Genomic DNA, 25,713 nt, shown 5'->3' with positions numbered 1-25,713 from the left:
TTTTGTGTTGGATACATGCGTTGTATGATGGTGTTGAAATTTTGAATTCTTTGTGGACTTGGAGTGGCTACTCCCTTTGATGTGTCTATTATGGCTCCCAGGTATTGTTGTACCTTGCGTGGCAGAATTTTGGATTTTGTGAAATTGACGGTGAACCCGAGTTCGAAGAGGGTTTGTATGATCTGATTTGTGTGATTTGAGCACTGTATGAACGAATGGGCCTTGATTAGCCAGTCGTCCAAATATGGGAACACATGTATTTGCTGCCTTCTTATGTGTGCAGCGACTACCGCTAGACATTTGGTAAAGACTCTTGGTGCGGTTGTTAATCCGAAAGGCAGTACCTTGAATTGGTAATGTATTCCTTTGAATACAAACCTTAGGTATTTCCTGTGAGATGGGTGTATTGGTATATGGAAATAAGCATCCTTGAGGTCTAAAGTTGCCATGTAGTCGTGTAGTTTTAGCAATGGCAATACTTCTTGTAGTGTGACCATGTGGAAGTGGTCTGATTTGATGAAAGTGTTCACTACTCTGAGGTCTAGGATTGGTCTCAGCGTTTTGTCCTTCTTTGGTATCAGAAAGTACAGTGAGTAAACTCCTGTGTTTATTTGTGTGTTTGGCACTAATTCGATTGCATTCTTTTGCAATAGTGCCTGCACTTCTATCTCCAGGAGATTGGAATGGTGTGTTGTTAAATTTTGTGCTTTTGGTGGTATGTTTGGAGGGAATTGTAGAAATTCTATGCAATAACCATGTTGGATAATTGCTAGAACCCAAGTGTCTGTAGTGATTTCCTCCCATGCTTTGTAATAATGACCTATTCTTCCCCCCACTGGTGTTGTGTGGAGGGGGTGAGTGACATGTGAGTCATTGTTTAGTAGTAGGGGTTTTGGGGCTTTGAAATCTCCCTCTATTTCTAGGGAATTGCCCTCCTCTATATTGTCCCCGAAAACCTCCTCTATACTGTCCCTGGTAAGTGGACGGTGTTGCTTGTGAGGTGCTGGCTTGTGTGCTTTGACCCCGAAACCCCCCTCGAAAGGGCGTTTTACGGAATGTGCTGTAATTCCCTCTGCTCTGCGGGGAGTAGAGTGCGCCCATGGCTTTGGCAGTGTCCGTATCTTTTTTGAGTTTCTCAATCGCTGTGTCCACTTCTGGACCGAACAGTTCTTTTTCATTAAAAGGCATATTGAGAACTGCTTGTTGAATCTCTGGTTTAAATCCAGACGTTCGGAGCCATGCATGCCGTCTGATAGTTACAGATGTATTAATTGTCCGTGCAGCTGTATCTGCAGCGTCCATGGAGGAACGTATCTGGTTGTTGGAGATGGTCTGTCCCTCCTCAACCACTTGTTTCGCCCTATTTTGGAAGTCCTTGGGCAGATGTTCAATGAGATGTTGCATCTCGTCCCAGTGGGCTCTGTCATAGCGCGCAAGTAGTGCCTGGGAGTTCGCGATGCGCCACTGGTTTGCAGCTTGTGCTGCGACTCTTTTACCAGCTGCATCGAACTTGCGGCTTTCTTTATCTGGGGGTGGTGCATCTCCAGATGTGTGAGAGTTGGCCCTTTTCCTAGCTGCTCCTACAACAACAGAGTCTGGTGGCAGCTGTGTAGTGATGAAAACCGGGTCCGTAGGAGGCGGCTTATACTTCTTTTCCACCCTTGGTGTGATTGCCCTACTTTTGACCGGCTCCTTAAATATGTCTTTTGCGTGCCGGAGCATACCAGGGAGCATAGGCAGGCTTTGGTAGGAGCTGTGGGTGGAGGAGAGTGTGTTGAACAAGAAATCATCCTCGACCTGTTCTGAGTGGAGGCTTACGTTATGAAATTGTGCTGCTCTAGCCACCACCTGAGAGTACGCGGTGCTGTCTTCTGGTGGAGATGGCTTTGTAGGGTAGGCCTCCGGGCTGTTATCTGACACTGGGGCGTCGTATAGGTCCCATGCGTCCTGATCTTGGTCACCCTGGCTCATGGTGGTGTGAGCTGGGGAGTGAGATGGAGTTTGTGCTGGTGAAACGTTAATCACGGGCGGAGGAGAGGGTGGTGGTGTAATTCTTTTAACCACTTTTGGTTGTGGTGCTTGTTCCGTCTGGAACTCCAACCTTCTCTTTCTCCTAATGGGGGGAAGGGTGCTTATTTTTCCTGTCCCCTGCTGAATGAAGATACGCTTTTGCGTATGGTCCACATCAGTTGCTTGTAGCTCTTCCTCAAACCTATGCTTTTGCATTTGGGAGGTTAGCGAGTGCTCTTCTGTATAAGAGCCTGAAGCTGGGTCGCTTGCAGTTTGTTTCGGCGTTGAAACTTTGTCTGCGTGTTTTTTCGGCTCCGAGGTGACTTTTTTCCTTTTCGGGGCCGAAACCTCTCGGCGTCGATCTGTTTCGGTGCCGCTGTCTCGGCGTCGAGCCGTGTCCACACCGGCATCTCGGTGTCGAGGCTTGTCTCCAGCACTTTCTCGGTCCCGAGAAGGCTGCGTGCCGGTGTCTCGACCGGAGTCGGACGATCTCGGCACTGTTTTGGCCTTTTTCGGTGCCGACGGTCGGTCACCGAATTTATGGGTCGAGCCATGGCCTGGTGGCAGTGGCGTCCCCTGGGCCTTGTAAATGTTTCTCTGTGTGGTTTTCGACGTCTTACTCACGGTTTGTGTATCGTCGAATCCTTCGGAGTCTGAGTCTTGGATCGAGAAGGTACCTTCTTCTTCCTGTTCCTCGAACTCCCGTTGGGCTGTCGGTGCGGACGCCATTTGAAGTCTTCTGGCTCGACGGTCTCGGAGTGTTTTTCGGGACCGGAACGCACGACAGGCCTCGCAGGTGTCTTCGCTGTGCTCAGGTGACAGGCACAGGTTGCAGACCAAGTGTTGGTCTGTGTAGGGGTATTTATTGTGGCATTTGGGGCAGAAACGAAACGGGGTCCGTTCCATCGGCGTTCTTCAGCACGCGGTCGGGCCGACAAGGCCCCGACGGAGGATCGAAAAACTACCCCGAAGGGCACCGGAGCTCTTCGATCTTCGATGCGGTGTGGAATCTAAGTACGCCGATCCCGAACGCAACAATACCGACGAAAATCTTCCGAAATTAGCTAATTTTCCGTTCCGAAACTCGGAGCGACAGGAACACGTCCGAACCCGATGGCGGAAAAAAAACAATCGAAGATGGAGTCGACGCCCATGCGCAATGGAGACAAAAGGAGGAGTCACTCGGTCCCGTGACTCGAAAGACTTCTTCGAAGAAAAACAACTTGTAACACTCCGGCCCAACACCAGATGGCGAGCTATTGCAGAACATGCGTATCTACAGCGACAGATGCCATCGAACATATATTTTCTTAGTTTATTTTAAGAACCACAGGTTCAAATTCTACATGTAATATCTCATTTGAAAGGTATTGCAGGTAAGTACTCTAGGAACTTTGAACAATCACAATAGCATATATACTTTTTTCATAAAACACATTTAGCTGTTTTAAAAGTGGACAGTGCAATTTTCACAGTTCCTGGGGGAGGTAAAGTAATGTTAGTTCTTGCAGGTAAGTAAACCACCTACGGGGTTCAAATTGCGGTCCAAGGTAGCCCACCTTTGGGGGTTCAGAGCAACCCCAAAGTTACCACACCAGCAGCTCAGGGCCGGTCAGGCGCAGAGTTCAAAGTGGTGCCCAAAACGCATAGGCTTCAATGGAGAGAAGGGGGTGCCCCGGTTCCAGTCTGCCAGCAGGTAAGTACCAGCGTCTTCAGAGGGCAGACCAGGGGGGTTTTGTAGGGCACCGGGGGGGGGGGGGGGGGGGGGACACAAGTCCACACAGAAAGTACACCCTCAGCAGCGCGGGGGCGGCCGGGTGCAGTGTGCAAACAAGCGTTGGGTTTCCAATGGAAGACCAAGGGGTCTCTTCAGCGGTGCAGGCAGGCAAGGGGGGGGGGGGGGGGGGGGCTCCTCGGGGTAGCCACCACCTGGGCAAGGGAGAGGGCCTCCTGGGGGTCACTCCTGCACTGGAGTTCCGATCATTCAGGCGCTGGGGGCTGCGGTGCAGGGTCTTTTCCAGCCGTCGGGATTGTAGAGTCAGGCAGTCGGGGTCAGGGGGAGCCTCGGGATTCCCTCTGCAGGCGTCGCTGTGGGGGCTCAGGGGGGACAACTTTGGTTACTCACGGTCTCGGAGTCGCCGGAGGGTCCTCCCGGAGGCGTTGTTTCTCCACCAGTCGAGTCGGGGTCGCCGGGTTCAGTGTTGCAAGTCTCACGCTTCTTGCGGGGATTGCAGGGGTCTTTAAATCTGCTCCTCTGTAAACAAAGTTGCAGTCTTTGTTGAACAGGGCCGCTGTTCTCGGGAGTTTCTTGGTCTTTTGGAAGCAGGGCAGTCCTCGGAGGATTCCGAGGTCGCTGGTCCCAGGGAAAGCGTCACTGAAGCAGTTTTCTTCTGAAGGAGGGAGACAGGCCGGTAGGGCTGGGGCCAAAGCAGTTGGTGTCTTCTTCTCTGCAGGGGTTTTTCAGCTCCGCAGTCTTCTTCGTAAGTTGCAGGAATCTAAATTCTTGGGTTCAGGGAAGCCCTTAAATACTAAATTTAAGGGCGTGTTTAGGTCTGTGGGGTTAGTAGCCAATGGCTACTAGCCCTGAGGGTGGGTACACCCTCTTTGTGCCTCCTCCCAAGGGGAGGGGGGTCACATTCCTATCCCTATTGGGGGAATCCTCCATCTGCAAGATGGAGGATTTCTAAAAGTTAGAGTCACTTCAGCTCAGGACACCTTAGGGGCTGTCCTGACTGGCCAGTGACTCCTCCTTGTTTTTCTCATTAATTCCTCCGGCCTTGCCACCAAAAGTGGGGCCGTAGCCGGAGGGGGCGGGCAACTCCACTAGCTGGAGTGCCCTGTGGTGCTGGAACGAAGGGGGTGAGCCTTTGAGGCTCACCGCCAGGTGTTACAGCTCCTGCCTGGGGGAGGTGATAGCATCTCCACCCAGTGCAGGCTTTGTTACTGGCCACAGAGTGACAAAGGCACTCTCCCCATGTGGCCAGCAACATGTCTTGAGTGTGGCAGGCTGCTAAAACCAGTCAGCCTACACGGGTAGTTGGTTAAGGTTTCAGGGGGCACCTCTAAGGTGCCCTCTGGGGTGTATTTTACAATAAAATGTACACTGGCATTAGTGTGCATTTATTGTGCTGAGAACTTTGATACCAAACTTCCCAGTTTTCAGTGTAGCCATTATGGTGCTGTGGAGTTCGTGTTTGACAGACTCCCAGACCATATACTCTTATGGCTACCCTGCACTTACAATGTCTAAGGTTTTGCTTAGACACTGTAGGGGCACAGTGCTCATGCACTGGTGCCCTCACCTATGGTATAGTGCACCCTTCCTTAGGGCTGTAAGGCCTGCTAGAGGGGTGACTTAGCTACACTGCATAGGCAGTGTGAGGTTGGCATGCCACCCTGAGGGGAGTGCCATGTCGACTTACTCGTTTTGTCCTCACCAGCACACACAAGCTGGCAAGCAGTGTGTCTGTGCTGAGTGAGGGGTCCCCAGGGTGGCATTAGCTATGCTGCAGCCCTTAGAGACCTTCCCTGGCATCAGGGCCCTTGGTACCAGGGGTACCAGTTACAAGGGACTTACCTGGATGCCAGGGTGTGCCAATTGTGTAAAACAAAAGTACAGGTTAGGGAAAGAACACTGGTGCTGGGGCCTGGTTAGCAGGCCTCAGCACACTTTCAAATCAAAACATAGCATCAGCAAAAGGCAAAAAGTCAGGGGGTAACCATGCCAAGGAGGCATTTCCTTACACAACCCACCCCAAACGAAAGAGGATGAGACTAACCTTTCCCAAGAGAGTCTTCATTTTCTAAGTGGAAGAACCTGGAAAGGCCATCTGCATTGGCATGGGCAGTCCCAGGTCTGTGTTCCACTATAAAGTCCATTCCCTGTAGGGAGATGGACCACCTCAACAGTTTTGGATTTTCACCTTTCATTTGTATCAGCCATCTGAGAGGTCTGTGGTCAGTTTGAACTACAAAGTGAGTACCAAAGAGGTATGGTCTCAGCTTCTTCAGGGACCAAACCACAGCAAAGGCCTCCCTCTCAATGGCACTCCAACGCTGCTCCCTGGGGAGTAACCTCCTGCTAATGAAAGCAACAGGCTGGTCAAGGCCATCATCATTTGTTTGGGACAAAACTGCCCCTATCCCATGTTCAGAGGCATCTGTCTGCACAATGAACTGCTTGGAGTAATCTGGAGCTTTCAGAACTGGTGCTGTGCACATTGCTTGTTTCAGGGTGTCAAAGGCCTGTTGGCATTCTACAGTCCAGTTTACCTTCTTGGCCATTTTCTTGGAGGGGAGTTCTGTGAGGGCTGTCACTATGGATCCATATCCCTTCACAAACCTCCTATAGTACCCAGTCAAGCCAAGGAATGCCCTGACTTGAGTCTGGGTTTTTGGAGCTGCCCAGTCCAGAATAGTCTGGATCTTAGGCTGGAGTGGCTGAACTTGGTCTCCACCTACAAGGTGTCAAGTAAACCACAGTTCCCTGCCCTATCTGGCATTTGGATGCCTTGATAGAGAGGCCTGCTGATTGCAGAGCCTTCAAAACCTTCAGGTGGACCAGGTGATCCTGCCAGCTGGAGCTAAAGACAGCAATATCATCAAGATAAGCTGCACTAAAGGACTCCAAACCAGCAAGGACTTGATTCACCAACCTTTGGAAGGTGGCAGGGGCATTCTTTAAACCAAAGGGCATAACAGTAAACTGATAATGCCCATCAGGTGTGGAGAATGCTGTCTTTTCTTTTGCTCCAGGTGCCATTTTGATTTGCCAGTACCCTGCTGTTAAGTCAAAGGTAGTTAAGAATTTATCAGCACCTAATTTGTCTATCAGTTCATCAGCTCTAGGAATGGGATGGGCATCTGTCTTGGTGACAGAATTAAGTCCTCGGTAGTCCACACAAAACCTCATCTCTCTCTTTCCATCTTTGGTGTGAGGTTTGGGGACTAAGACCACTGGGCTAGCCCAGGGGCTGTCAGAGTGCTACATGACTCCCAGTTGCAGCATCTTGTGGACTTCCACCTTGATGCTTTCCTTAACTTGGTCAGACTGTCTGAAAATTTTGTTTTTGACAGGCATGCTGTCTCCTGTGTCCACATCATGGGTACACAAGTGTGTCTGACCAGGGGTTAGGGAAAACAGCTCAGCAAACTGTTGCAGGACCCTCCTGCAGTCAGATTGCTGTTGGCCAGAGAGCGTGCCTGAATAGATCACTCCATCTACTGAGCCATCTTTAGGGTTTGATGATAGAAGATCAGGGAGAGGTTCACTCTCAGCTTCCTGGTCCTCATCTGTTACCATCAACAGATTCACATCAGCCCTGTCATGGAAGAGCTTAAGGCGGTTCACATGGATCACCCTCTTGGGGCTCCTGCTAGTGCCCAGGTCCACCAGGTAGGTGACCTGACTCTTCTTCTCTAGCACTGGGTAAGGGCCACTCCATCTGTCCTGGAGTGCCCTGGGAGCCACAGGCTCCAAAACCCAGACTTTCTGCCCTGGTTGAAATTCAACCAGTGCAGCCTTTTGGTCATACCACAACTTCTGGAGCTGTTGGCTGGCCTCAAGGTTTTTACTTGCCTTTTCCATGTACTCTGCCATCCTTGAGCGAAGGCCAAGTACATAGTCCACTATGTCTTGTTTAGGCTCATGAAGAGGTCTCTCTCAGCCTTCTTTCACAAGAGCTAGTACAGGGTGGCCAAACAGAAGTTCAAAGGGTGAGAACCCTACTCCCTTCTGAGGCACCTCTCTGTAAGCGAAAAGCAGACATGGCAGGAGAACATCCCATCTCCTTTTGAGTTTTTCTGGGAGCCCCATGATCATGCCCTTTAATGTCTTGTTGAATCTCTCAACAAGGCCATTAGTTTGTGGATGATAGGGTGTAGTGAATTTATAAGTCACTCCACACTCATTCCACATGTGTTTCAGGTATGCTGACATGAAGTTGGTACCTTTGTCAGACACCACCTCCTTAGGGAAGCCCACTCTGGTAAAGATACTAATGAGGGCCTTGGCTACTGCAGGGGCAGTAGTCGACCTAAGGGGAATAGCTTCAGGATACCTAGTAGCATGATCCACTACTACTAGTATGTACATATTTCCTGAGGCTGTAGGTTCAAGTGGACCCACTATGTCCACACCCACTCTTTCAAAGGGGACCCCCACCACTGGAAGTGGAATGAGGGGGGCCTTTGGATGTCCACCGGTCTTACCACTGGCTTGACAGGTGGTACAGGAGACACAAAACTCCTTAACTTTCTGGGACATGTTGGGCCAGTAGAAGTGGTTGACTAGTCTCTCCCACGTCTTGGTTTGTCCCAAATGCCCAGCAAGGGGAATATCATGGGCTAAGGTCAGTATGAACTCTCTGAACACCTGAGGCACTACCACTCTCCTAGTGGCACCAGGTTTGGGATCTCTTGCCTCAGTGTACAGGAGCCCATCTTCCCAATAGACCCTATGTGTTCCAGTTTTCTTGCCATTGGACTCTTCCTCTCTTGAAGGCCTTAGGCAGCAAGCTGCTGGACAGGTTTCTTGCCCCTTACACAAGTGCTCCCTTGAGGGTCCCCCTAGGCCTAAGAGCTCAACCTGATAAGGTTCTAACTCCATAGGCTCAGTTCCCTCAGAGGGCGGAACTTCTTCCTGAGAAGAGAGGTTCTCTTTTTGTTGTTGTGTTGCAGCTGGTTTCCCAGCTGGCTTTCCTTTTCTCTTGGTAGGCTGGGCCCTTTTTCCAGACTCCAGCTCTACTTTTTCACCCTGAGCCTTGCACTGTGCCCTTGTCTTGACACACACCAGTTCAGGGATACCCAGCATGGCTGCATGGGTTTTCAGTTCTACCTCAGCCCATGCTGAGGACTCCAGGTCATTTCCAAGCAAACAGTCTAATGGGATATTTGAGGAGACCACCACCTGTTTCAGGCCATTGACCCCTCCCCACTCTAAAGTTATCATAGCCATGGGATGTACTTTAGTCTGATTGTCAGCGTTGGTGACTGGATAAGTTTGTCCAGCCAGGTATTGACCAGGGGAAACCAGTTTCTCTGTCACCATAGTGACACTGGCACCTGTATCCCTCAGGCCTTCTACACTTGTCCCATTAATTAAGAGCTGCTGCCTGTATTTTTGCATGTTAGGAGGCCAGGCAGCCAGTGTGGCTAAATCCACCCCACCCTCAGAGACTAATGTAGCTTCAGTGTGACACCTGATTTGCTCTGGGCACACTGTTGATCCCACTTGGAGACTAGCCATTCCAGTGTTAGCTGGAGTGGAGTTAGAAGTGGTAGTTTTCTTGGGACAGGCCTCGTCTCCAGTTTGGTGTCCAGGCTGATTACAGCTACGACACCAGGCCTTTTTGGGATCAAAGTGTTTACCCTTGTACCCAAAATTGTTTTGTGAAGAGGCTCTGGGCCCACCCTCCTGTGCAGGTTTTTGGGGGCCTGAAGAAGACTCTCTACTATTTTTGTATGTCTCAACACTCTTCCCCTGGGGAGGCTTTGTGACCCCTTTCTTCTGGTCACCCCCTGTGGTAGTCTTGGTCACCCTAGTCTTGACCCAATGGTCCGCCTTCTTTCCCAATTCTTGGGGAGAAATTGGTCCTAGGTCTACCAGATGCTGATGCAGTTTATCATTTGAACAATTACTTAACAGGTGTTCTTTCACAAATACATTGTACAGCCCATCATAATTATTAACACCACTGCCTTGAATCCAACCTTCCAGTGTTTTCACCGAGTAGTCCACAAAATCAACCCAGGTCTGGCTCGAGGTTTTTTGAGCCCCCCTGAATCTAATTCTATACTCCTCAGTGGAGAATCCAAAGCCCTCAATCAGGGTTCCCTTCATGAGGTCATAAGATTCTGCATCTTTTCCAGAGAGAGTGAGGAGTCTATCCCTACACTTTCCAGTGAACATTTCCCAAAGGAGAGCACCCCAGTGAGATTTGTTCACTTTTCTGGTTACACAAGCACTCTCAAAAGCTGTGAACCATTTGGTGATGTCATCACCATCTTCATATTTAGTTACAATCCCTTTAGGGATTTTCAACATGTCAGGAGAATCTCTGACCCTAGTTATGTTGCTGCCACCATTGATGGGTCCTAGGCCCATCTCTTGTCTTTCCCTTTCTATGGCTAGGATCTGTCTTTCCAAAGCCAATCTTTTGGCCATCCTGGCTAGCTGGATGTCCTCTTCACTGGAGTTATCCTCATTGATTTCAGAGATGTTGGTCCCTCCTGTGAGGGAAGCAGCATCTCTGACTACTATATTTGGAGACAGGGCTTGAGAGGCCCTGTTCTCCCTAGTTAGGACTGGTAGGGGGGAATTTTCCTCCAAGTCACTATCTTCATCCTCTGTGTTGCCATCCTCAGAGGGGTTGGCCTTTTCAAACTCTGCCAAAAGCTCCTGGAGCTGTAGTTTGGAAGGTCTGGGGCCCATGGTTATTTTCTTTATTTTACAGAGTGACCTTAGCTCCCTCATCTTAAGATGGAGGTAAGGGGTGGTGTCGAATTCCACCACATTCATCTCTGTACTAGACATTATGCTTCTAAAAGTTGAAATACTTTTTAAAAATTTAAAACTAGTTTTAGGTTCTAATTCAAACTTTCACAAAACTTTTAAACTCTAAAAGGAAATGCTAAACAGGGACTAACACAAGGCCCTAGCAGGACTTTTAAGAATTTTGAAAAATAGTTCAAATTGCAAAAATCAATTTCTAATGACAATTTTTGGAATTTGTCGTGTGATCAGGTATTGGCTGAGTAGTCCAGCAAATGCAAAGTCTTGTACCCCACCGCTGATCCACCAATGTAGGAAGTTGGCTCTGTATGCACCATTTCAAAGTAAGGAATAGTATGCACAGAGTCCAAGGGTTCCCCTTAGAGGTAAGATAGTGGCATAAAGAGATAATACTAATGCTCTATTTTGTGGTAGTGTGGTCGAGCAGTAGGCTTATCAAAGGAGTAGTGTTAAGCATTTGTTGTACACACACACAGGCAATAAATGAGGAACACACACTCAGAAACAATTCCAGACCAATAGGTTTTTGTTATAGAAAAATATATTTTCTTAGTTTATTTTAAGAACCACAGGTTCAAATTCTACATGTAATATCTCATTTGAAAGGTATTGCAGGTAAGTACTCTAGGAACTTTGAACAATCACAATAGCATATATACTTTTTTCATAAAACACATTTAGCTGTTTTAAAAGTGGACACAGTGCAATTTTCACAGTTCCTGGGGGAGGTAAAGTAATGAAAATGTCACTTACCCAGTGTACATCTGTTCGTGGCATCAGTCGCAGTAGATTCGCATGTTCTGCAATAGCTCGCCATCTGGTGTTGGGCCGGAGTGTTACAAGTTGTTTTTCTTCGAAGAAGTCTTTCGAGTCACGGGACCGAGCCCACTGTTGGGAGTTCAGAGCAACCCCAAAGTTACCACACCAGCAGCTCAGGGCCATTCAGGTGCAGAGTTCAAAGTGGTGCCCAAAATGCATAGGCTTCAATGGAGAGAAGGGGGTGCCCCGGTTCCAGTCTGCCAGCAGATAAGTACCTGCGTCTTCGGAGGGCAGACCAGGGGGGTTTTGTAGGGCACCGGGGGGGGGGGGGGGGGGGGGGGGGGGACACAAGTCCACACAGAAAGTACACCCTCAGCAGCACGGGGGCGGCCGGGTGCAGTGTGCAAACAAGCGTCGGGTTTCCAATGGATTTCAATGGGAGACCAAGGGGTCTCTTCAGCGGTGCAGGCAGGCAAGGGGGGGGCTCCTCGGGGTAGCCACCACCTGGGCAAGGGAGAGGGCCTCCTGGGGGTCACTCCTGCACTGGAGTTCCAATCCTTCAGGTGCTGGGGGCTGCAGGGTCTTTTCCAGCCGTCGGGATTTTAGAGTCAGGCAGTCGTGGTCAGGGGGAGCCTCGGGATTCCCTCTGCAGGCGTCGCTGTGGGGGCTCAGGGGGGACAACTTTGGTTACTCACGGTCTCGGAGTCGCCGGAGGGTCCTCCCTGAGGCGTTGTTTCTCCACCAGTCGAGTCGGGGTCGCCGAGTTCAGTGTTGCAAGTCTCACGCTTCTTGCGGGGATTGCAGGGGTCTTTAAATCTGCTCCTCTGGAAACAAAGTTGCAGTCTTTGTTGAACAGGGCCGCTGTTCTCGGGAGTTTCTTGGTCTTTTGGAAGCAGGGCAGTCCTCTGAGGATTCAGAGGTCGCTGGTCCCAGGGAAAGCGTCGCTGGAGCAGTTTTCTTCTGAAGGAGGGAGACAGGCCGGTAGGGCTGGGGCCAAAGCAGTTGGTGTCTTCTTCTCTGCAGGGGTTTTTCAGCTTAGCAGTCTTCTTCGTAAGTTGCAGGAATCTAAATTCTTGGGTTCAGGGAAGCCCTTAAATACTAAATTTAAGGGCGTGTTTAGGTCTGGGGGGTTAGTAGCCAATGGCTACTAGCCCTGAGGGTGGGTACACCCTCTTTGTGCCTCCTCCCAAGGGGGGGGGGGTAACATTCCTATCCCTATTGGGGGAATCCTCCATCTGCAAGATGGAGGATTTCTAAAAGTTAGAGTCACTTCAGCTCAGGACACCTTAGGGGCTGTCCTGACTGGCCAGTGATGACTTCTTGTTTTTCTCATTAATTCCTCCGGCCTTGCCGCCAAAAGTGGGGCAGTGGCCGGAGGGGGCGGGCAACTCCACTAGCTGGAGTGCCCTGTGGTGCTGGAACAAAGTGGGTGAGCTTTGAGGCTCACCGCCAGGTGTTACAGCTCCTGCCTGGGGGAGGTGATAGCATCTCCACCCAGTGCAGGCTTTGTTACTGGCCACAGAGTGACAAAGGCACTCTCCCCATGTGGCCAGCAACATGTCTCGAGTGTGGCAGGCTGCTAAAACCAGTCAGCCTACACAGGTAGTTGGTTAAGGTTTCAGGGGGCACCTCTAAGGTGCCCTCTGGGGTGTATTTCACAATAAAATGTACACTGGCAGTGTGCATTTATTGTGCTGAGAAGTTTGATACCAAACTTCCCAGTTTTCAGTGTAGCCATTATGGTGCTGTGGAGTTCGTGTTTGACAGACTCCCAGACCATATACTCTTATGGCTACCCTGCACTTACAATGTCTAAGGTTTTGCTTAGACACTGTAGGGGCACAGTGCTCATGCACTGGTGCCCTCACCTATGGTATAGTGCACCCTGCCTTAGGGCTGTAAGGCCTGCTAGAGGGATGACATATATACTGCATAGGCAGTGTGAGGTTGGCATGGCACCCTGAGGGGAGTGCCATGTCGACTTACTCGTTTTGTCCTCACCAGCACACACAAGCTGGCAAGCAGTGTGTCTGTGCTGAGTGAGGGGTCCCCAGGGTGACATAAGCTATGCTGCAGCCCTTAGAGACCTTCCCTGGCATCAGGGTCCTTGGTACCAGGGGTACCAGTTACAAGGGACTTACCTGGATGCCAGGGTGTGCCAATTGTGTAAAACAAAAGTACAGGTTAGGGAAAGAACACTGGTGCTGGGGCCTGGTTAGCAGGCCTCAGCACACTTTCAAATCAAAACATAGCATCAGCAAAAGGCAAAAAGTCAGGGGGTAACCATGCCAAGGAGGCATTTCCTTACAGTGCCTACCTGTGGATTTTGGCCTCTAGCTCAGCCGGCCTGAGGGGGGGCAGAAATGGCCTAAAATAAATGTGTCCCCCCCCCCCCCCCCCCCCCCCCCCCCCCCCCCCCCCCCCCCCCGGGAGCGACCCTTGCCTACGGGGGTCGCTCCCCCTGCGTGACATTGGCGCCCAAAAAACAATCCCCGGTGCCTAGTGGTTTCTGCCCCCTTGGGGGCAGATGGACCTAAAATCAGCCAATCTGCCCCCAAGGGGGGCAGAAATGGTCTAAATACAATTTGCCCCCCAGGGGAGCAACCCTTGCCTAATGGGTCGCTCCCCATCTCTTAAAAAAAAATAATAAAAAAATAAAAAAATTGGCCTGGCACCTAGAGGTTTCTGCCCCCCCCCCGGGGGCAGATCGGCCTAATAACAATTCTCCCCCCCCCCCCACCCCCCCGGGAGCTAACCTTGCCTACGGGATCGCTCCCCCTGCGTGACATTGGCGCCAAAAAAAAAAAATCCCCGGTGCCTAGTGGGGGCCCTTGGGGGCACATTGACCTAAAATCGGCAGAAATGGTCTAAATACAATTTGCCCCCCAGGGAGCGACCCTTGCCTCCCCATTGGCGTAGCAAAAAAAAAAAGAAAAATCGGTCGATCTGAAATGGCCTAAATACAATTTCCCCTCCGGGGGGGGGGGGCAGAAATGGCCTAAAATAATCCCCCCCCCACTCCCCCGCAGGAGAGCGACCCTTGCCTAAGGGGTCGCTCCCCTCGCGTGAAATTCACAAAAACCAAAAAGAAATCCCTGGTGTCTAGTGGTAGAGACCTCATCAAAATAGGCCAATCTGCCCCCAAGGGGGGGCAGAAATGGCCTAAATATAATTTGCCCTCTATGGGAGCGACCCTTGCCTAAGGGGTCGCTCCCCACCTAAAAAAGAACCAAAACAAAAAATAAGGATCCCTGGTGCCTAGAGGTTTCTGCCCCCAGGGGGGGGCAGAAATGGCCTTCCCAAAAAAATGCAAATGCCCCCCTGGGAGCAATCCTTGCCCAAGGGGTCGCTCCCTTATGTCCATTTAAAAAAAGAAAAAAAAAAATTATATGTATATGTATATGTATGTATATATATATATATATATATATATATATATATATATATATATATATATATATATATATATATGTATATATATATATATATATATGTATATATATATATATATATATATATATGTATATATATATATCTCTCTATCTCTCTATCTCTCTATCTCTCTATCTCTCTATCTCTCTATCTCTCTATCTCTCTATCTCTCTATCTATCTCTCCCTGGTGTCTAGTGGGGTTTCAAAAGCCGGATTGCAAGCAATCCAGCTTTTGAAACGCTGGGAGAGACTTCAAAGGGAAGGAAATACATTTCCTTCCCTTTGAAGCCTCTCCGGGCCTCCCCCACGTGATTGAAAGAGAAATGCTGAGCTGATGCTGGGGGGGAACCCCAGGACTTAATGGTTACGTCCTGGGCACAGCAGCACTGTGCCTCAGGACGTAACCAAATGCCACTTACCCAGTGTACATCTGTTTGTAGCATGTTCCGCTGCAGATTCACATGCTGTGCACTGTTCCTGCCATCTAGAGTGGGCATCGACTCCATTTAGATTGTTTTCTTTCCGACATCGGGTTCGGACGTGTTCCTCTTCGCTCCGTTATTCGAATCGGAAAGAGACTATAAATCCTCGAAAAGCATCAGTATTGTTTGCGATCGGGAAACATCTTCCATCGACACAGACGAGACACACTTTCGGTGGCCCTTCGGGGCTTCCGTGCCCAGCTGAGGCCTGGTCAGCCCGACCACAGACGTCGTCGAAGCCTAATGGACCAGACCCCTTTCCGTTTCTGCCCTAAGTGCCACGCTAAGTATCCCTATACAGACCAGCATCGGGTCTGTAATCTGTGTCTGTCACCGGAGCACAGAGAAGACAGTTGGGAGGCCTGCAAGTCCTTTCAATCGAAGAAGAACTTGAGGGATCGGAGGGTGAGGCGGATGAAGATGGGGTCAAACTTCGGAACACCTCAACGTCAAAGAAGAGTAGATAGCGATCTCCATCCACGGATCGGATTCGGACGACTCCGATGGAGACCGACCACCTACAGCAGGCCATCAACAGCCTGCCCCGACCTAACCCCACAGTCAGTCGAAGAAACAAAAGGCCTCGGGTGCACCACTGCCTGAAGGCCATGGCTCGACCCATAAAAACTACTCCAAAAACAAAAAGGGGGGTTCCAAAAACCACAAAACTCCCTGTGTATGAATGCCTATTGATATTTATGAGGCGTAGGAACTTCACCAGAGGACATTGGATCCTAGTCCTCCTTGGGAAAACGTAAATCAAAGGATGGTGAGGTGCCCACTGTGTGGATGTAATTTCGATTTCCAGGGTCAATTTTGTCTAAAGACATGTAGCATTCATCAACAAGGCTAAAGTCAGTACCAGTGTTGCTCCAAATCCAGTTTTTTATTTGAGAAAGACAAATAACACGCAGTAGAAATGTAGACACTCATAGGTCCAAAGGTATGTATGAGTTAGGCCAGCCAACATATGTTTCGCCCCACAGGCGTGTGGGCCAGGGCTTTCTCAAGGCGTTTATAGTAAGTAGTGTTCAGATACTCAAAAACAATCGATCATGTAAGTATTAAATCAGCAGTTAGCCCGTTTTTTGCTGGTGTTAAATTTCAGTGATAAATATTAATATCAGTCGCCTGCAGCAATGTTTAGGAAAAGGCTCGACCCATAAAAAGCAAAGCTGTGACCAAGCAACACCTTTGGCACCGAAAAAGGCCAAAATTGTGCCAAAGTCTTCGGACTGGAGCCGAGAACCCGGCGTCGAAAACTCTCGACACAGACTTGTCGAGTCAACTAAGCCTCGAAAGAGCCTTTCAGAGCCGAGGTCTTCCATCAGCATGGGCATTTCGGTGCAGAGAAAACTGGCTTTGGAGCCGAAAAAGACCTCGTACACCGAGGAACATGGGCTCTCCAAGCAGCTAAAAGAGAGGCACAGATTTGAAGAGGAGCTTCAAATTGAAGAGTTTGACCACACGCAGGCACGGATACAGATCCTTAAGGATATTGGGAAGATCCAGACTGCCCCTCCTCTCAAGTTCAAGAGAAAGCTGGCTTTCCAACCACAATCGGAGACTGATCAGCCAAGAGCTAAAGTGGCCAGGGAAAAATCACCAAATAGACATTTTTCGCCAGAACTTTCCTTTCCCAAATTCGCCACAAAGGACAGGGTCACCTATTGCCACACCCACTGCACAGTCACCCACACACACTGTGCAGTCGCAAGATGATATAGACCCCTGGGACCTCTACGATCACCCTGTCTGACAATAGCCCTTAGTGCTACCCTTCAAAACCGTCTCCACCGGAGGATAGCACCTCATACACCCAAGTCTTGGCCAGGGCTGCTGCATTCCATAAGGTTAGCATGCATTCAGAGCCATTGGAGGACGACTTCCTCTTTAATACCCTGGCCTCCACGCATGCCTCCTACCAGAGCCTGCCTATGCTCCCAGGCATGCTTAAACCTGCTCAGCAAGTTTTTCAAGAGCCAGTCAAGGGGAGAGCCATCACACCGCGGGTGGAGAAGTACAAACCACCCCTGTCGGACCCAGTGTTCATCACGCAACAGCTGCCCCCAGACTCTGTAGTGGTTGGTGCTGCAAGGAAAAGAGCCAACTCCGTCATCGGGAGATGCACCACCTCCAAATAAAGAGAGTCGGAAATTTGATGCAGCGGGAAAGAGAGTAGCGTCACAGGCTGCCAACCAGTGGCGTATTGCAAATTCACAAGCCCTCCTCGCACGTTATGACCGAGCTCACTGGGACGAGATGAGTGATATCATCCAGCATCTCCCCAAGGAATATCAAAAACGGGCTCAACAGGTGGTAGAGGAAGGGCAAGCAATATCGAACAATCAAATTTGTTCTGCATTGGATTCTGCTGACAGTGCCGCAAGAACAGTGAACACGGCAGTCACAATTAGACGGCACGTCTGGCTAAGGTCCTCAGGGTTCAAACCTGAGATACAGCAGGCAGTACTGAACATGCCTTTTAACCAGCAACAACTGTTTGGGCCACAAGTGGACACAGCCATCGAAAAGATGAAGAAAGACACTGACACGCCAAAGCCATGGGCGCGCTCTACTCGTCCCAATATAGAGGGACATTCAGGAAACCGCAATATAGTGGAGGTTTCAGACAACAGCCTTCAGAGGCATCCACCTCTCAGACAAAACCCACCTACCAATGCCAATATCAGAGAGGGGGGGGTTTCGCGGCTCGTTCAGGGGACAATTCCCAAGATCAAGGAGAAAGTTTCAGCCCACTAAGCAGGCCACCAATAACAAACAGTGACTTGCCTGTCACCCTTCCCCAACACACATCACCAGTGGGGCAAAGACTAACATTTTACCACAAACATTGGTCAGGCATAACCACGGACACATGGGTCCTATCAATTATCCAACATGGTTACTGTATAGAATTCACACATTTCCCTCCAGATATTCCCCCAAGAGCGCACAAACTGTTGGCACAACATCTAGACATGTTACAAATAGAGGTGCAAGCACTATTAACAGAACAAGCCATAGAACTAGTACCTCACCATCAAAAAGGAACAGGGGTTTATTCCCTATATTTCCTTATTCCCAAAAAGGACAAAAAACACTAAGACCAATTTTAGATCTCAGGACTCTAAACCTATTCATCAAATCAGAACACTTCCACATGGTCACACTACAAGATGTAGTCCCCTTATTAAAACACGGAGAATACATGTCAACACTGGATCTAAAAGATGCGTATTTCCATATACCCATCCATCCATCTCACAGAAAATACCTCAGGTTTGTCATACAGGGCAAACATTACCAATTCAAGGTATTGCCCTTCGGGATAACAACAGCACCCAGAGTATTTACAAAATGCCTTGCTGTAGTAGCAGCTCATGTAAGGAGACATCACATGCATGTATTCCCATAGCTCGACGATTGGCTAATAAAAGCCAACACTCAACAACGGTGTCACAATCACACACAGTATATAATAGATACCCTACACAAACTAGGGTTCTCTATAAATTACCAAAAATCTCACTTACAACCATCTCAACTACAACAATACTTGGGAGCAACACTCAAAGAGCGATTGCCACTCCAAGCCCACAAAGAGTACAATAATTCCATACCATGTTATCAAACATACAACCAAATCAGCACTACATAGTCAGATTTGTCATGAAACTCCTAGGCATGATGGTATCATGCATCGCAATCGTCCCAAATGTGTGGCTACACATGCCGCCCTTACAGCAGTGCCTTGCAAAACAATCGACGCAGGCACATGGTCCACTCCAAGGTCTAGTGTTGATAGACCGCCAAACACACTATTTAATGGTGGAACTCCATAAATTTAAACAGAGGGCGGCCTTTTCAAGACCCTGTGCCTCACGCCATTCTCACAACAAATGCGTCAATGATTGGGTGGGGAGCACACCTCAACAATCACAATATACAAGGGCAATGGGACAGTCAACAAAGACAACTACACATAAATCACTTAGAACTGCTAGCGGTCTTCCTAGCACTAAAAGCATTTCAACCTCTTCTAGTTCACAAAGACATTCTTGTCAAAACAGGCAATATGACAACAATGTACTACCTAAACAAACAGGGGGGGGGGGAAAACACACTCAACACAACTATGCCTCGTAGCACAAAAGATTTGGCATTGGGCAATTCACGACAACATTCACCTAATAGCGCAATATATTCCAGGTATTCACAATCAATTAGCCGACAATCTCAGTCGAGATCACCAGCAAACTCACGAGTGGGAAATGCATCCCCAGATACTACAAAACGACTTTCACCAGTGGGGGACACCAGACATAGATCTGTTCGCAACAAAACTAAACGCAAAATGACAAAACTTCGCATCCAGGTACCCACACCGTCAGTCCAAGGGCAATGCCCTATGGATCAATTGGTCAGGGATATTTGCTTACACTTCCCCCCCCTCCCACTCATTCCTTTCCTAGTCAACAAACTGAGTCAAAACAAACTCAAACTAATACTCATAGCACCAACGTAGGCACGCCAACCGTGGTACACCACACTTTTGGACCTCTCAGTAGTACCTCACATCAAACTCCCAAACAGACCAGATCTGTTAACACAACACAAACAACCGATCAGACACCCCAATCCAGCATCGCTCAACCTAGCAATCTGGCTCCTGAGGTCTTAGAATTTGGCTATCTAAATCTTCCAAATGAGTTTATGGATGTCATTAAACAAGCAAGAAAACCTACCACAAGGCATTGCTATGCTAATAAATGAAAAAAGGTTTCTTTTCTACTGCCAGGCAAGCCAAATCACATCGTTCGATGCCTCCATTCAAGACATTGTGGGTTATTTACTACACCTACAAAAAGCAAATCTCGCTTTTTTCTACCATCAAAATTTATCTCACTGCAATCTCTGCTTACTTGCAGATTAAACACACAAAATCACTATTTAGAGTACCAGTTATTAAAGCCTTTATGGAAGGACTGAAAAGGATCATACCTCCAAGAACCCCACCAGTACCCTTGTGGAATCTTAATATTGTACTTACACGACTCATGGGCCCACCTTTTGAACCCATGCATTCTTGCCAAATCCAATTATTAACTTGGAACGTAGCATTTCAAGTAGCCATCACTTCACTACGAAGAGTTAGCGAAATACAGACGTTCACTATCGAAGACCCCTTTATACAAGTACACAAAAATAAAGTGGTTCTGCGCACAAATGCAAAATTTCTGCCAAGTCATTGCACTGTTTCATTTAAACCACACTGTGGAGCTCCCAGTCTTCTTCCCACCGCCAGACTCCGTAGCAGAAAGAGTACTGCATACATTAGACATAAAAAGAGCGCTAATGTACTATATAGATAGAACAAAACCATTTTGTAAAAGTAAGCAATTGTTCGTTGCTTTCCAAAAACCCCATGCTGGTAACCCCATATCCAAACAAGGTATAGCCAGGTGGATAGTTAAATGCATACAAACTTGTTACCTAAAAGCTAAAAGAACTACTCATTGCACCAAAGGCACACTCCACTAGGAAGAAAGGGACAACAATGGCCTTTCTAGGTAACATACCAATGACCGAGATTTGTAAGGCAGCCACTTGGTCTACACCTCATACGTTTACCAAACACTACTGTGTAGATGTGTTCGCAACACAACAAGCCACAGTAGGACAGGCTGTACTAAGAACATTATTTCAAACAACTTCAACTCCTACAGGCTGCCACCGCTTTTGGGAGGATTACTGCTTTGTAGTCTATGAACTGCATGTGTATCTGCAGCTACACAGGCCATGAAACAGAAAATGTCACTTACCCAGTGTACATCCGTTTGTGGCATGTTCCGCTGCAGATTCACATGCACCCTCCCACCTCCCCGGGAGCCTGTAGCCATTTAAGTTGAAATTAGAAATTGTATAAATGTAAATAAACATTCCTTTAGCACAAAATATGTACATACATATCTATTCCATTGCATGGATATCTTTACTTTTCTCATTCTACCACTCCTACCTCACCCTATGCGGGAAAACAATCTAGGATGGAGTCGAAGCCCATGCGCAATGGAGCCGAAAGGGAGGAGTCACTTGGTCCAGTGACTCTAAAAGACTTCTTCGAAGAAAAACAACTTGTAACACTCCGAGCCCAACACTAGATGACGGAAACAGTGCACAGCATGTGTATCTGCAGCTACACATGCCATTGAATATATATTATATATACACATATACATATATATTTATAAAAATAACACTAAAACACCCAGACTGGTACATCTAGGATGGAAGTAAAGCCTTCCACAGACTTTTTCAAAGCAGGTTTGGAAGTGAGCAATACTTTTCTTACCAGCGGCTCCAGGTCTTGCACACTCGCATGCACACGCATAGGTCTCGGTAGCTGAGGTATTGGAAGACCGCAAGCCAGATGTCACGCTGCATGATGTGGTCCGAGCCGCTGTCCAATGGAAGAGAGTCTGGCTCAGGGCTGTCCGGAGGCGGCTTTACTACATGCCGCTCCATCTGTAAGGGTTTGGGGGGAGACGGCACTAGCGGCCGGTTAAGGAACTGAGTCCTGGCCACAATGCGAAGCCCCACCTGCCCAGCAGGCCGGCCTGCCTTCCTGCCTGGGGGCTGCTTTGTACCCTTGGTGGTGTGGTGGTTGTTCTCCTTCTCCTGAGAGTTCACACGGGACTTGGGTTTGCCATTACGGGCATCAGAGCTGCCATTGTGGCTCTCCTCTTCCTCTTCATCATCATCTTCTTCTTCACTAGCACTGAAGCCCAGAGCTGCCAGCCGCTGTTCCCGAGTTGGGGTAGTTGCAGGGCTAGAGCCACCACCATCACTGCTGGCATCCGAACCTCGAGAATCTGAGTCCGAGTCGGAGTCAGAGCTTGAGCTGGAGCTAGAAGAGTCTTTCACACGCTCCAACATCTGGCACATCAGCTTGAATCGCTCTAACTTCTCTCGCTGGTGTGTCTTCTCCGACTGGACTGTCAACTCAGTCTCTCCCTGAGGTGGCTTCAGTTTCTGTGAAAAGAAAACATAACGAGTAGTTGTACTTCCACTCCAAAGACAAAAATAAACCACTACCACATTCACTACACCTGATATTGCATTTAACACTTTATGCTGCTGTGGAAAATATGTTGGAGCACTCCGAGGATAAGTGCAAGCATGTCAGTACAATGTGATTGGAACATGCATCAATTCTTTCCTCTGTAAATTCCTGTATATATCTCTCTCCACTGTTTTCAGCCTCAGTCTCTTCATCTGTTTTTACCTACTGTATGGCACTATTCTGGATACACCCCTGTATGTCTGGTTTATGTGCTCCACTCCTATCTGTTTGTACAGCATGCCACTGTCCGTCTTATTTGAGTCTTAAAGCACCATATGTCGTTTCTATGCTTAAATACAACTCCACTCTATATCCTAAGGACTTGTGTCACCTTTAAACCCCCGTAGTTTTTTTTAGCCCTAGAAACTGTACAAGCCTAATTTTAGTGTGCTCAAATTATGTGCAACTCCTCTCTGTAGCTTTGGCAGAATTTCTTTTGGAAATCTCCACTCACTTTCTTCTTACTAAACTCACATGCACTGTATAACTTTCTATACCCTCACACTGGGTCTACTACAAAAGACCTAAGGCCATGTTCCTTTAACCCCTCAATTGTCTTACCCCCATGTACGTCTTTTGAACAATCCATATTTTAATTCCCTTTCAGACCTTGCAGGCCACCATTATGCTTTCAGTCAATGTGTTTCATTTTAAAATGTTCAGCTCTGATCATGTCACTATTTTAGATATTCAGTTATTGTAAATCCTCAGCACCTATATTCTTCTACATTATATCCCCCAACCTCTGCACGCGTCCCTTTTCTCTCCCGCTCAAACCAACATATGACTTTTCTAGAGGATAAAGAGCTTGTGGCTGAAGTGCATTGCTGATGAACATCCATTAAGATTCTACCTCAATCTGCAAGCAATGAGAAGTGATGCCACTGTAAATGAAACTGCATGTTGGAAGTGCTTTAAATGAGAGAGAACTAATAAATACATTGCACAAAAGCCTCAGTGCAAACTACAGCACAAAGGCACGTCTCAATCAAGTCTGAATTCTAGAGGAGGGAGAACCATACAGTCACAGGCAACTCCCTCACATGGATAGCAATCACAGAACACAAGCCTCCACTTTGGGAAGAAGGTGGAGAGACAGACTAATTCTGCAGCCAGAGACCAAATCTGGGAGCTTTGTGCAGACAAGAAGCCAACCATCCAATAAATATTTGCTTTAGAGGTTTTGCTTAATGCAGTTTTGACTTTTCTGAAAAGCTAAAAATAATAGATTTTATTAGGACTCAAATTAATGGTACTACATTTATCAAACTCTAAAGGATTAAGGGCCAGATGTATCAAAGGGTTTTACCCATTCTGTGTCAATGGAAAAATGCTTTGGTACATACGGCCCTTTATGCTTAGTCGGCTTTGCCTTTATTCAGACTTGTGACCTGCAGATCACCAAGATGCCAGCAGTGGGCACTTAACTTGCTGAGTTGCACTTGTATGTTCCAACTCTCCCCCTGTCAAATGGACTAATTACAATCTAGAGTCACTCACCTTTTTTAAATGTCTGTCCTTCCCATCTTTTAACTGTCAGGAGACAGAAAGGTGGGGAAAGAAAGAGAATAATTAGGAATTCCTGTAGAGATAGACTCCCTGCACAGTAAGTTTTTCAGAAAAATCTATTTAAGCCTGTAGCTGCATTCAACAGCACCAAACAGCAACCTCAACCCACCAAGAATAGAAAGTTAACATTTAATTCAGATTTCTTCTTTAGATTCTTTGGAAACTGTTTCCAAAGAGCAAATTCTCAGAATCCATTTTCAAAGGAAGGAAACATGCAAGGTGAACAGGGTAGCCTTTTTTTGCTGGCTTGAATCAGGATTACTAGCTAAAACTGAGATGGAGGGTTAGTCAATGGGTTGACATTTGAGAGGGCATTAACACTGCATGGTAAAGTAGACAGATCATGCTTTCTCAAATAAATGGATAAAGCAGGACCATCGAAATAAAATAACCATCAGACAAAATTACACTGAATCACCACAAACTCAGGAAGCTGGCATTTGGCAAGCCGTGTGGCAAAAAAAATGGCACGCCACTACCTGTAATCCTAGTTCTCTTCCAGGGGAATAAGCACTGAATAGTCCTGTCCTCACACGGGGACTCCAGAGCACTTATTAAATATATATATATTTTAATCTCATTAATGTACGAAGTACTCTAACAAAGATTACACACACACACACACACACACACACACACCCCCCTAAAGAAATAGAGACTAACCGGCATTTGCAATGCAATAGGTCTCGCTTTTGCTTGAGTTAGAGCTACTGGCATTGTAAATGCATAACTGGATTTTTCTTGCCACATAAATTGGTAAATCCTGCCGCATAATTTGGTCCTCTCTACACAAAATTCCAATGGCTCTGCATATGTTATACAACACTTCCTGGGTGTTAGTGGATCAAAGTGTGTCACTTCAACTACCCTTTGCCTTAGTGAACGTGCCTTGGAACTAGGGAAAACTGACATATATGGTGGGGAAGTTACAAAAATTAGTAAATGTACCTTGCTCAATCTAACTTATGTGCATCAGTAAACAATTATAAATCTCCTCAAATACGTCATCTCAGGGTTCCTCATACAAGGACATTTTTGTGTATTTCGTCCTCTGCAAAAGTGGACTTACAAGGTCCCTGCAACCAATGAAAATGTCAGGGTAAAACATAGGCAATATAGCTGAAAATTTACTGTCCAGAACTCCTTATTTTAAAGTTGATGACAGTTGATCTTTTGAAAATCCTTTACCTGATCTTCCAAAATCATGTGCAACATGTCTGCCGCTGTGCTTCAGCAAGTCATTTGATAACAAATTTCCCCATAGGAAATGCTTAGCTGAGGATTATTTGCATTTCTTGAAATTCAGAAAAGTGCACAGCTCGAACTCATGTCACCAAGTCACCCAGTGACTGGCAGTCTAGCAAACAAAGCTTTTGTGCTTCATTTTTCAAACAGAGCATGTACATCAAAATATTTAAACTCACTACTTCAACCTCCGTGCATTAAAAATGATCCTCACTGAGAAAGGAGTCATCCACTCCGAAGAAACATTGTTGCAGCAGAAGAGACCACCCCCTTGCGCTGGAATTACTGCACAAGCTGCAAGTGAGCCATCTCTTCTAGCATTGCGCATGGAGTCGGTAGAGGCTGACTGAGTCAGTCCGTTAAGCTCCCTGCAAAGAAAGGCATTCGAGCTATCCACCTGCTGGAAAAGGCGAGAACAGCACAGGGACCGACAGTGTGCTATATAATAGTGTTACTGAGTGAAAACATAAAATGTGTACTGTTGCAATCTGGAAGCACTCCGACGGTTACGAAGTTAAAACAAAAGAAAGCTCTACCCACACTATGATGAGAACCTGATGCAGCATCTGCTCGTCAT

General features: G+C 47.7%; 1 protein-coding gene across 3 annotated transcripts in view; it reads right to left on the bottom strand.

Annotated features, from left to right (window-relative positions):
- Positions 1-25,713, bottom strand: part of FBXL19 (F-box and leucine rich repeat protein 19) — a 388,122-nt gene that overhangs the window by 278,909 nt on the left and 83,500 nt on the right. For 2 of the 3 annotated variants that reach the window (XM_069244160.1, XM_069244159.1), the window contains 2 exons: positions 23,823-23,855; positions 21,552-22,231 (listed from right to left, as the gene is read on the bottom strand). In XM_069244160.1, coding sequence (XP_069100261.1) covers positions 21,552-22,231; positions 23,823-23,855 — 713 coding nt within the window. The remainder of the gene's footprint in view (positions 1-21,551; positions 22,232-23,822; positions 23,856-25,713) is intronic. The other variant, XM_069244161.1, reaches the window with a different exon arrangement.

The sequence above is a fragment of the Pleurodeles waltl genome, chromosome 7 (genome assembly GCF_031143425.1).
Source record: "Pleurodeles waltl isolate 20211129_DDA chromosome 7, aPleWal1.hap1.20221129, whole genome shotgun sequence".
NCBI lineage: Eukaryota > Metazoa > Chordata > Amphibia > Caudata > Salamandridae > Pleurodeles > Pleurodeles waltl.
This window is presented reverse-complemented; position numbering and strand designations above follow the sequence as displayed.